Raw genomic sequence first — 13,268 nt, forward strand, 5'->3', positions numbered from 1 at the left:
GTTTTGATAACAGAATTGTCATTTGGAACAAAACTGTATTTGGGTCTTGTGGCCTCACCAGAACGATAGAGATTTAGTTACAGGCTCAGAGATACTATTGCAAGTACGTTAGAGTTGAGTAAAAGTATACCCATGTGCCATCTTCAGCCAGTCATGCCCTGTTTTCACTCACTGGGTGCAACTGTCCTTTATATTGTTCAACAAGCACATTTGACTGCTGACTACATGACAAACCCAGATACTAGAGAAATGAAGATAAATTATAAGGTGTATGCCTACCATCAAGATAGTTCACAACGGAAGAAGTATTCTTAAAAATTATTTCAGTTTTCCTGATTTAAAGGGAGAGAAGTGGGGGAAAGGAAGTTCAGAGCTCTGAAGCAATGTTTCTAAACATTGGAGAAATTGATGGGAAAAAATGGGGTGATTTCTTTCATGGTTACATATTTTTAATCTCAACAAATGGATTTTAAAAAAGGACATGAAAAACAATTTATGGAAGCTACATTAAAACCCATGGACACATTCAACCCCACACCAAAAGTAATGTGCATATATTCATCATAGTTAGAATTGTGAAAATAAGAAATTTGCTCTCCACCAGGAGGAGAATGGTTGAATAAATTGTAGTATGTGTGTAGTAAAATTTGGCTTCCTGAAAATTATCAAAGAATAAAAATTGATTTGAAAAGTGCTAAAGAGGTAATGTTAAGTGAGAAAAGCAAGTGTAAAAACTGTGTTATATATAGTATGATCCCAAGTACATGTTTAAGGTATGGTTGGGGTTCGAAAGGCTGTGCTGCTTCTTATTATCTGAAGTCAGTGTTACCTTTAAAATGAAGGAATGTATTTGAATCCAGTATGTCCTGTTATTAAGAGCAAAAATGTTGATGCAAGTGACTTTCAAAATATTTGTTTAGAAAATAGTTGCTGAAATAGCTGAATTTGCCCGGGTAAATCTGTATTAAGTGATACATTTGTTGTTATTTCTCCACAAAATAATGCTTCTCCCCCATGGTCATAATGGCACATAATCAAAATATTTTTGCATTGGTTGTGATATATTTTCATTTCCTAAAATGCTTCAGTGTGTTTGACAACAGTTTATCTCATTTTAGTAGTTCCAACAAAATGCAACAAAACAAATTTGTAGTGGATACTCAGTACTGTCCTTTGACTTACTTTATCTTTAAATCTTGTTTCTGATTTTAGGCTTCTCATACTGGAACAGCTTTTGGACAGTATAAAGCATACAAAAGGAGCTCGTCAACAAGTAGTTCAGTTACATGTTGTTTCTTCAGTTTCTAGTTTCTTGAAGGTAATTCTGTTTTTTAAAAATTCACGTTTGCTTTATTATTTTTTTTCCCTAATGTATGGCCAACTAAGTAGGTTGGGGAAGGTGTTTTTAAAGGGCTGGTTTTTCCCCCCCGATTTTTCTTAATGTTTCAGGATTTGTAATTCCCCTTTTACCTTTTTTTTTTTTTTTTTTTTGGCCACACTGCATGGCATGTGGGATCTCAGTTCCCTGACCAGGGATCGAACCCGCGCTCCCTGCATTGGAAGAACAGAGTCTTAACTACTGGACCGCCAGGGAAGTCCCTCCCCTTTTATTTTTTCTCCATATAAAACTTGTTAGTCAGAAATCAAACTTATAATCTTGGCTTAGAACCATGCTTTAACCTACCAACCCTAATATCCCAGATCTGGGATTGGCGGACTATGGCCTGTGGACCAAATCTGGCTCATTGTTGCATTTATGGCTGATTGTTTCTAAGTAAAATATAATAGGCTTCACTGATCATTTATTTTATGGAAATCCCTATTAATGTTCTTCTGAACACATATATACTACAGTGATAATTGATTACCATATTGTTTGCCTGGAGGTTTAAAATTCTAAAGTACTTCATGAGAAAAATTATGTATGTTTACTGTGGATTTTGGTATTCTGATTTTTTTTTAAAGGAGTAATCACCAAATATGAACATATTTGGTTAACCAGAATATACATTCCAAACTGGATAAGAGAATTTACTAGAGTTGCAAGTTTGGATTGTTTTTTACATATTTCAGTATGTGGCTGGCTCTAAGGGACATTTGGGTCCAGAAGAAATGAGAAGACCTGTCCTCGCATTGGTGATGGGAGCCTTAGAAAGTCCCAGCCCCCTCTTGAGATGTGCAGCTGCAGAGGCATGGGCTAGATTAGCCCAAGTGGTTGATGATGGAGCTTTTACTGCTGTATTAGCTCAAGTTAGCTTTGACAAGTAAGTGAATTTCTTACTTAATACTCATGGACTATATGTCAAAACTGGGTGTAGCTTGTTGGTTTGTTGGAACTTATGAAACTTCATTCTGATAATTAACTTTAAAAAATTGAGAAATATACTTTAAAATAAAGGAGAACTCGCCCCCACCCCACCTTGGCCTGCTTGTTTTGGAACATAAAACTATTACTAGTTGTTTGGCTTTAGTTTTTATATGAGGAAGATCACTATCTATATGAGTGATGTAATAGGCCATCAGTGGACTCTGGGAGTAAGAAGCTTATGGAGTTTTATCATGTTAAATATAGATGATAGGTAGTAAGAACAACCTAATGGAAAGAGAGAAGGCTGCAGGTCAGGAAACATAAACTATATTTTTGTTTCTACCAGCTTTGTAACCGTGAGCATGTTACTTAATCCTCTCAACCAGTTTTCCTCTTATTTCATATAGAAGGTTATTAATGCTACCCTGCCTACTAAGAATATTAAGGTAAATGAGATAATAAACATGAAAGTAGTATGAAAGAATAAAACAACTGCAAATAAAGTTCATGGTTATATTAGTTATACATATATAAAGCTATATGATTAGTGGTAGTAGTAATGCAGGCAGCGCTTTCACCTTCTAGTCTATTGAATATGTGTATCTTGATTTGGTTATGAGCTCAACGTCTGATGTCATATTACTAACTCGGTTCAAATCCCGACTCTTCCATTTAATAGTTGGTTACTTTGTAAGAGTCACTTTGGCTAAAATGACTAAGTCACTTTGATTTCCTCATCTGTTAAAAGGAACTGATAATATCAGTAGTGTGAATCTCAAGATTGTTGAGCAGATTAAAGGACCAAATATAAAGCGCTTAAACTAGTATACAATTCATAAGAAAACTCCTAATAAATAATGAGTTCTCTTACTATATTTAATTTTTAAATCAAAGTTCTTGAGTTGGAACTCTCTTTATATGGAATTAGAGTATCTCAGCAATGAGAGTTTTTAAAGTATAACTTAATGATAAAGTAATAATGCCTGCCATATGAATTTAGTGTGTGTGTATTTCTGAGAGATATTGAAATTGCGTATATTTAAATAATTGTTGATAATGGTAAAGACATTTTTATTTAAAATTTTTTCTTTTAAAGATACCTTTCAGGTTATTTCAGAATTTTTTTTATCAGTTAACGGTAAATATATTCCTGAATTTTGCAACTCTTCATACAGAAAGTTTGCCTAAGTGACTGTGCATGCATTGGTTTTGTTTCAGTAATTGTCGTTTATTTTTGTTTCCATAATCACAGACTGAAATCAGCAAGGGACGCAGTTACCAGAACAGGACACTCATTGGCTTTGGGATCCCTACATAGGTACTTGGGAGGAATAAGTTCTTCTCAACATTTGAATTCTTGTGTTGGAATCCTTTACACTTTATCTCAGGACAGCACTTCTCCTGATGTGCAGGTAAGTACTTCATGTGATACCTTCCTTGAAATTCTTGATTTGTAGATAATGCAGATTATGTTTTTATTGACCATTACTAATTTATAAAATAATTCTTGCTCCATAATAAAATCAAAGCCATTGTTAACCTTGATGGATTTTTAAAATTCAAATTCAGTATCTTTACTTCATACTCAGTGTCTAAAGTCAAATTCAATATCATTTTCTGAAAATGGATCTCCCTTCCATCTTAAAATAACATCTACTGTTTTGTAGAGCTTAACAGGTACCATGCATTGTATTACATTCTTCTAAACATATGAACATATTTAATCCTCACAGTAATCTAGTATGTATATTCCCATTATACAGAAAGAAAACTGTGGCTTATAGAAGCTAAGTACTTGCTCACAGCTAAAAAACTAATATATCGTGGAGTCAGGTGAAGAACATAAGTCATGGACTCTGAACTCATGTTCTTAACCACTTTACCATATTATTATACATATCTTACCCATTTCTGTCAATCATCATTCTCCTGATATCTTAATCACATCTTGAATGATTGTTACTCTTCCTGCTTTTTTAATCCCCTTATTGTATCTCTGTCCCCCCTGTGTGTCCCTAATTACTACAGTAGCCTCCTACCTGGTCACTTTATGTTTAAGTTCTTTTCTTTTCAACTCTCCCTAGATGTGAAGCCAAAAATGTTTTCCTGAAAGATTTTCATCTTGCCACTTCCTTACTGAAAAGCTGGGGAAACTGCATATTGCTTCTTCTTCTTTTTTTTTTTTTTTCCCGGTATGTGGGCCTCTCACTATTGTGGCCTCTTCCGTTGCGGAGCACAGGCTCTGGACACGCAGGCTCAGCGGCCATGGCTCACGGGTCTGGCCGCTCTGCGGCATGTGAGATCCTCCCGGACCGGGGCACGAACCCGTGTCCCCTGCATCGGCAGGCGGACTCTCAACCACTGCGCCACCAGGGAAGACCTGCATATTGCTTCTTAAATCAACTTCTCATTGAAGTCCCATCAACTGACCCAGAAACTTTCTCTGTTATTAACCCAAAGTACTGGTCTTCTCCTAAGCTGATCTTCCTACTTTCCTCCCACACATGTCATTCTCGTATCTGCACTTAATGTTTTTCCTATTGCTCTCCTCTGTTTCTATTCCTTTCTGATAATCCACATTTTTTAGTATTCCAACATCCAGTTTAACCACCGTCCTGTTAAACTTCAACATCCAACATGGCTTTCATTCTTGAGTTATCGTATTACTAATAGTTTTCTTTTTTTCACATCATCTGTTACTTGAGTTGATTTATAAGGTGTTCCATTCTTTCTTCTTCATTCCTTTAGTACAGTACTTTTTGCTTCTGTTTATTATATTTCTCCTTTTCCCCTTCAAGAAGTCTGTTCTGAACACACACCCTTTTATATTGACTATCTTTTGTTGATTAATTTAAATTGTTCTTTCCATGGCATCCAGTGTCATCAAATCTGACTCTTCTTGATTGCTGCTATCTCTCACCTAATGGGAGTTCATTTTTGTAGCATTTAAAGTACTGTAAGCTTTTCATATACATCTATTGATAAGAGGGGTAAAAGTTTCTCAGTTGATTTCCTAAAAGGAGGACTCTTCAGATACTTCTTGTTATAAAAAGTTCAAGCATACATAAAAGTAGAGAACATGCTATAAGGAACCTCTTATACCCATCATCTAGCTTCAGTGGTTATCAGTGTATGGCCAGTCTTGTTTGAACCAGAGTTGCCAAACTTACTTTATAAAGGGCCAGGTAGTAAATTATTTAGGCCTCACATGTTATTACAGTCTCTGTCAACTGCTCAATTCTGCCATTATAGCAGGAAAGCAGCCATAAATAATATGTAAACAGATGAGCATGACTGTGTTTCGACAAAACTTTATTTCTAAAAAATAGGTGGCAGGCAAGATTTGGCTCAAAGGCATTTTGTTTGTTTAATACATAAATACATATTTATATATAACATGTATATTTGTTTTATAAATATAAATATTTATAATATTTATATTTATGAATATATTTATTTTTATATACTTATAACACTGCACCTGTTAGAAGTGTGCATCTCTGTGAATAAAGTGTAGAAACTGAATACACCATGTAACCAGCACCTAGATCAAGAAACAGAGCAATATCAATACCCCAAACAGTCTCCTCATGTTCTCTTCTAGTTACTACCTGTCCCACCAAGGATAACCACTATCCTAATTTGCAACAGCATATATTAGTTTTGCCTGCTTTTATACTTTATATCAATGGAATCATATGGTATGTACTTTTTTATGTCTGGCTTTCTTCAACACTGTGTTCAAGAGATTTGTCTGTAATTGTTGCATGTAGTTGTAGATATTGTTGAATCTTTTAAAAACTTGAATTTTCATTTTCTATATAGATTAAACAGTTCTCAACAAACCAGATTTAGTTCAAGCTGTTAGCTAAAGAACCAAACACTGTATGGAATTCTTAGTGCTGAGATATATGCACATATGCCATTCTAAATTAGGCATTTGTCTCTTGATTGTTTTTTACTGGATATTTAAAGAGAAAAATTTTCTTAAAACTCCTGAAGTTCTCCATTTCTCTCTCCAAGTTAGTAATAACACACAAATACTTTACTGTGCTATTACATTATCACTTGCTTCAACAAAAGAACAACTCATTGTGTTTTATGTTTCTTAATGCTGCTATAACATTTTAAATTGTTTTTCTCTGTCTTCACAGACCTGGGCACTGCATTCTCTCTCATTGATAATTGATTCTGCTGGCCCACTCTATTATACACATGCAGAACCAACCCTTTCTCTTATTATTATGTTGTTGTTAAATGTGCCTCCTACTCATGCTGAAGTTCACCAAAGCCTTGGTCGCTGTTTGAATGCCCTTATTACTACACTGGGTCCAGAACTACAAGGTATGCATAGCTGCTTTTGTGATGTTTTACATAAAAATATATGCGTAAAAATGAATTCAGTTCCTATTATTGACTCAAACATTTCTCAGTAAAGTGAAGTTTAGCGGAATGCTCTTTTCAAATATATGGGCAGAATGTTGAGAACAGTCTTGGGAAGACTTTGACTCCTGGATGACAACATGATAGAAAAAACATAGAAACTTAATCTAAGCTTCACCAACTATTACTTAATTGGGTGACTTTGGGGAAATCCTCATGTCTCTAAGCTTTAGTTTCCTCTTCTATCAAATAAAAGAAAATGTGAAAAACCCTTGTGATTGGCACACAGTAGGTGCTCCGTATATTTTGTTAAAATAAATGCTAGTCTTATTTTTCTTACCTTGAAAAGATAAGGAGTACCATATTTAGAAAGATTAGATATGTCCTAAAAATGCTTCCCTTAACAAGTAAAATGACAGACATGAAATGGAATAGTTTAAAGAACTCTATCTCTTTTAAGATATAAATGACAAAGCCCCCAAACTCAGTTATTCTGATCTATTCAAATGCAAAGTACATGATTTTAATATATGAAAGCAACTCTCAATACAAGCAGGGTGAAGTTTATTAGCACTTTCTAATTCTACTTTTCATGATAGTCGTAGGTTCTTCTTTGCCTAATGATTTGTTTTACCATAAATCTTTCAGACTAAAAATAACTAACATAATCTAAAAGTCTATAACCTGGATTATCCCTGCTTTTGTAGAAGAAATTTACTTCACAGAACCTTAAGTTTAAGATTGGGGGAAAAAAGAAATTTTAAGCCCAGTAATATATGTTTAAAGGGTAATGATTTTATAGGCCAATTATTAAAAGCTTTCTGCTCTCATTTTAGGTAACAGTACTTCTGTTTCTACCCTAAGGACTTCCTGTCTGTTGGGTTGTGCAGTGATGCAAGATAACCCAGACTGCCTTGTCCAAGCTCAGGCCATCTCATGCCTTCAGCAGCTTCACATGTTTGCTCCACGACATGTCAACTTGTCTAGCCTGGTCAGCTGCCTCTGTGTGAGTATAAAATTGTATATGTCCTTAGTTTCTATTATTGGAAATTTAAATATAAATTTAATTATTCTCTAGACTGTACAATAGCTGTTTTCCCTCAGTTCTGGTCTTTTTTGGGCGGTGGGGGGCAACTTCATATAATCATATCTTAAACCTCTCATATATTGAACTTAGTATTTGGAATATTGATTCATTAATCAGTAAAGGCATACTGAGTGCTAATATCACAGGTAGTATATAATGCTGTAGGACCTGGAAATATTTATGTGGTAACATCTATTTTTTTCCTACTTCTTCTTCCTCTTTCCCAAATTATTACATATAAAGTTCTTTTCATCCCAGATGGGCAAATAATATTTTTCCTTAATATCCTAGCAGCATATGCATCAATATCTGGGTTCTAATAGTGTGTCTAATGAATATAGAAAGGTGAAGATGATCAGTAAAAAAGTTCTGATGAGATGGTTCGTAATCATCAGTGGTTTTAAGATTTACCTTGAGCGTCACCAGTTTCTATCTGGACTTGCCTGAAAAAGTTGAGTTACACTTGGAGTTAAAACTTGACACTGGGGACTTCCCTGGTGGTGCAGTGGTTAAGAATCCGCCTGCCAATGCAGGGGACATGGGTTTGAGCCCTGGTCTGGGAAGATCCCACATGTCATGGAGCAACTAAGCCCATGCGCCACAAGTACTGAGCCTGCGCTCTAGAGCCTGCGAGCCATAACTACTGAGCCCATGTGCCACAACTACTAAAGCCCATGCACCTAGAGCCTGTGGTCTGCAATAAGAAAAGCCACTGCCATGAGAAGCCCATACACCGCAACGAAGAGTAGCCCCCACTCGCCGCAACTAGAGAAAGCCCGCACGCAGCAATGAAGACCCAATGCAGCCAAAAATAAATAAAATTTAAAAAAAACCCAAAAAACTTGACACCGTTGCTTTTCAACTTTTTCTGGCCCTGTAATGTTCACAGCACACTCCCCTTAGTATCATGAGAGTTGAGAATCATTACTTTAGACAGACCTTTCATTTTCAAGCTAAAGACAAAATATGCATTTCATACCTTGAAAGAACCTCAAAAATCAGTAAAACCAACCTTCTAAATAAAAATATAAACTAAAGACCAAAAAGTGAAATATTTTGCCCAAGGTAACATACCTAGGTAGTAGTAGCTCTAAGCCTAGAATCCAGGTTTCTGAACTGCTTGTCCAGTCCTCGTTTCATTATTTCATATTGACTTTGTAGTTATGGACCCTCTTAGCTCTGCTCCCTCCTAGCTATGTGGCCTTAGGGACGTCCCATAACCTCCTCCAGCCTCAGTTATCGTGTTTGTAAAACATGAGGATTACACAAGATGCCACCTATAAATGCACTTGTCCTCGGCACTTAATACCCACTCAGTAAATTGTAATTGTTTTTATTTTCTTAACATGTAACTTAAACATAGAATTGTATTTCTCTCCATATTGATTTTCATAGTCATAATTATGTAAGACTCTTAAAGAGAGGACATGACTGACTTTTCTGATAGAAACTTTGTTTTCTATCTGGGTTAAACATGTATTAGAGAAAACAGCACTTACTGGAAAAGAATTTTACCTTTATCATTCAGCAACTTTTCCCCAGGAATATTACTCTTTATAGTTGAAGAACAATTGCCAATACCAATTACTGAAAAATACCCATTACTTTGCAAGTTGATCTAAGTTTCTACTCTCCATTTAAATATAACAACACTGGGACTTCCCTGGTGGCGCACTGGTTAAGAATCCGCCTGCTAATGCAGGGGACATGGGTTCGAGCGTTGGTCCGAGAAGATCCCACATGCCACGGAGCAGCTAAGCCCGTGCGTCACAACTACTGAGCCTGTGCTGTAGAGCCTGCAAGCCACAACTACTGAGCCTGCATGCCACAACTACTGAAGCCCGCACGCCTAGAGCCTGTGCACTGCAACAAGAGAAGCCACTGCAATGAGAAGCTCATGCACCGCGATGAAGAGTAGCCCCCGCTCACCACAACTAGAGAGAAAGCCCGTGCATAGCAACGAAGACAAAACATAGCCTAAATAAATAAATAAAAACAATACTGCCATTTTTTCTTCTTGAATCATAGTAGAAAATTTCCATTAATACCCTTTTAAAATTTCTTCTTTAACTGATACGTGAATTCATTTATTAAGTAAAGTTTATTGAGAAATAAAAAGCAAGACTAACTACTAATTCATTGTGAATTAGATCTGATCAAATTTGGTAGTCTTTTCTTTTACTAGACTGAGAAGGTTACATACAAAGAAGAATAGAGACTGTTCTCAGATCTTTTTTTTAGGTACATTCAGAGCAACTGAGAAAATCAGAAGTAACAATTACAGGTCTTATTCATGTTACTCATAATACTTAAGCTATAAAATGATTTTTTTAATACAAAAATTAAATTCAAAAATTGCTATCACTAGCAATTTTGTGTTAGCAAAACGTGTTAATTTTGTATCTTAATATTTTGATTAGTAAAGCTTTTATTCTAAATTTATTATTGTATTTTAAAGTATGCCCTGTAGTAAGAAAATTGGGGCTTCCCTGGTGGCATAGTGGTTGAGAATCCACCTGCCAATGCAGGGGACATAGGTTTAAGCCCTGGTCCTGGAAGATCCCACATGCTGTGGAGCAACTAGGCCCGTGTGCTACAACTACTGAGCCTGTGCTCTAGAGCCTGCAAGCCACAACTATTGAGCCCTCGTGCTACAACTACTGAAGCCCACGCACCTAGAGCCTGTGCTCCACAACAAGAGAAGCCATCACAATGAGAAGCCCGCGCACCACAGGGAAGAGTAGCCCCCGCTTGCAATAACTAGAGAAAGGCTGCGGGCAGCAACGAAGACCCAACGCAGCCAAAAATAAATAAATAAAGTAAATAAATTTACTAAAAAAAGATGCTTTTGCTTTCCTATTAACAACTTTATGATCAGGTTTCTTTTCTACATAGAACTTAGTTAGCATGAAGTGTTTTCACGTTAACTGAAATTCCCTGAGTATTCAGAATACATTTAATCATTAGGAAGGAATCTTACTGCAAAGGGTTTTCTTCTAACTGCATGCTATTTAACTTCCATTCTGAACCTGGCGTTAGCTATACTCGCAATTCTGACTACTCACAGTTTTAAAACTTGGCTTCCAAGAGTAAGAAATCTATAATTAACTTGTGATGAGGTAAACCATTAACTTGGTCCCTTGCTGGACACCTGTTCATGTGAATGTAATCCAGATCACTCCTTTCACACTCATGTCTACTTGTTCTGGTTTTGTTACTGAGGCTTAATGAAAGATTCCAAAGGAAAACCTAATTACACAAATGTGCATTTTGAAATTATTGTATTTTTTATATCTTTACATCTTGAGTTGACTGTTTTTAAAATCTTACCTCAACTCATATTTTAAGTTGGAAAATGAAGTATTTATGGCATATTTTTTAAAGCTGAAGCTAAGCCAGTTTGAATGATAGCTCTATTAACATTTACATTTTAATGCTTAGCTGACTGTTGTCAAAGTCATCCTAGTATTTATCTTTTGGTTTTGTCATGACCAGTCTGTCATTTGTTTTTTGTGCAGGAGATCTTGTTGGATAATTCTGTGTTGGTAGGTCCCTGACCCTCGATTCCTAACTTTTTTTGAGGTTTGCAGTGCTGTTTCTTTGTGTTGTGTTTTTTTTTTTTTGGTTGTAGATGTTCTTGTTTTCCTCTGCATCTCTTTGTTTAAGCTAACCATTAATGCAAAGTCCAGTGTGTATAGCATGTTACATGGTGTTTATTTAATACCCATGTAAACAAATCCTCCCTAACCTTCTCCAGCTGGTGCACTCACTCCTTGCACTTAATTTTGCATCATTTTGATTTAATGTATTCATTTCAGAAAGGAATTGTAATTACAGTTTGATTTAATTTCTGTATTTTGCTTGCTTGATTTGTTTGCCTTAATCCACTCTATTCCTCTTCCCAATATAAATGCTGGTGAATGACATGGAAATATTAAGCGTCCCATTTTGTTTTGTGTGACGGCCTTTTAATATTTTTTCTACCAAACAAGTAAAGAGTACTTTTGAGCATGCTTTTTCTAAAAGATTGTTTGACCAGCCTGAATAAACGCTGCACCTGCCTTGTATTATGTGCTTGTAAAACTCCAGTTAAAGTAACTAATAGATTTATTAACTTTTCTTTAAAATTGTCTTGAGTGCTTTTTTGTCATTGTTGTTAAATATAGCTGTAATCTTGGGCATGAATTAACCTAATCGTTTACATTTTAACTTCTCTGTTATCCTGTATACTAGTTTCTAACAGCAGAGTTCTTAAACATGACTAGAATGACATGACCTTGAGGCTTTGTGAATGGCATTCCTGTCTTTCCACTTCTGAGTTCATGATATAGCTTGAGGGTATTAGAACATATTTATAAAGCAGTTCTCATCTGTATGTTTCACTGCTAATATATTCACAAACTTTTCTTGCCTTTTATCTTCTGATAAAATTGAGGATTTAGCTCTCTTTGCATGTATCATATATCACAAACCAGCTGCCACTACGTACTCTTTTCCTCAGAATTTTGCCTCTGGTCTTTTCAACAGACTCACCTACTTCAGTCCTGTCTTTGACACATAAACCAGATCTAAAGGCACATATATGAATTATGCCATTATTTCTAAAATTTTGCTCAGAAAAATCACTATTATAAGAACATTTATTGTCATAAGCCACACCAAACTGGTCGTTATTTTCATAGTTAGGACAAAATAAATTTCAAAATCTCTAGGCTTTATTCTACTTATGAAATCATTAACAATTGGTATCCAGAAACCTTTGACTTGTTTTAATTGCTCATTTAAGGTATATCACCAATTGTATCATTTACCCTAGGTAGACACAACCTATTGAGATTTACATGGTTTAAATACTTCTCAGTAAAAATATGTATTGAGCCTATCATTCTGAGCAGAAATATTCTCTATTGCTAAGACATTTACATATCTATGTACATATATGTATATTCATATATAAGTAGATATACATGTATAAAATTTGCTATCTATAATGTTGTTTCTAGAGAGCATTTTCGGTGAATATGTTTTCTGAGTAAGACTCTTTCTGCCTTTATTTGAAAATGCATTTACTTACTATGTATGGCATCTGAATAAACTACTACTGATAGACGCTGCATTAATAATAACTAACATTTATCGAGTGCTTACTATTTGCCAGGTACTGTGCTAAGCACTTTTGCATGTTTCTTTGTGTTGACTTCACAACAGCCCTGTGAGATGGGGGTAGTGTTTAGTGTTATCTCCATATAACAGATGAGGAAACTGAGACACAGAGAGGTTAAATAGTTTGCCCAAGGTCACACAGCTAGTAAGTCATGGATCTAGGACTCAGACAGTTTGACTCCAGAGCCTCCATTTTAACCAGTATGCTACAGTGCTTATATGGATTTGTATAAACTTCTACTTAGAGATTCATAAAACATTATAATATAGTTCCATGAGCACATATATATAAGCTGTAAATAAATTCTTTCTCCATTGTATCTCTTT

General features: G+C 35.5%; 1 protein-coding gene across 6 annotated transcripts in view; it reads left to right on the forward strand.

Annotated features, from left to right (window-relative positions):
- The window catches only part of HEATR5A (HEAT repeat containing 5A), a 109,696-nt gene that overhangs the window by 65,208 nt on the left and 31,220 nt on the right, over positions 1–13,268 (forward strand). For all 6 annotated transcript variants that reach the window (XM_060004715.1, XM_060004714.1, XM_060004711.1 and 3 more), the window contains 5 exons: positions 1,213–1,318; positions 2,074–2,264; positions 3,561–3,720; positions 6,463–6,652; positions 7,528–7,697. In XM_060004715.1, coding sequence (XP_059860698.1) covers positions 1,213–1,318; positions 2,074–2,264; positions 3,561–3,720; positions 6,463–6,652; positions 7,528–7,697 — 817 coding nt within the window. The remainder of the gene's footprint in view (positions 1–1,212; positions 1,319–2,073; positions 2,265–3,560; positions 3,721–6,462; positions 6,653–7,527; positions 7,698–13,268) is intronic.

The sequence above is a fragment of the Delphinus delphis genome, chromosome 2 (genome assembly GCF_949987515.2).
Source record: "Delphinus delphis chromosome 2, mDelDel1.2, whole genome shotgun sequence".
NCBI lineage: Eukaryota > Metazoa > Chordata > Mammalia > Artiodactyla > Delphinidae > Delphinus > Delphinus delphis.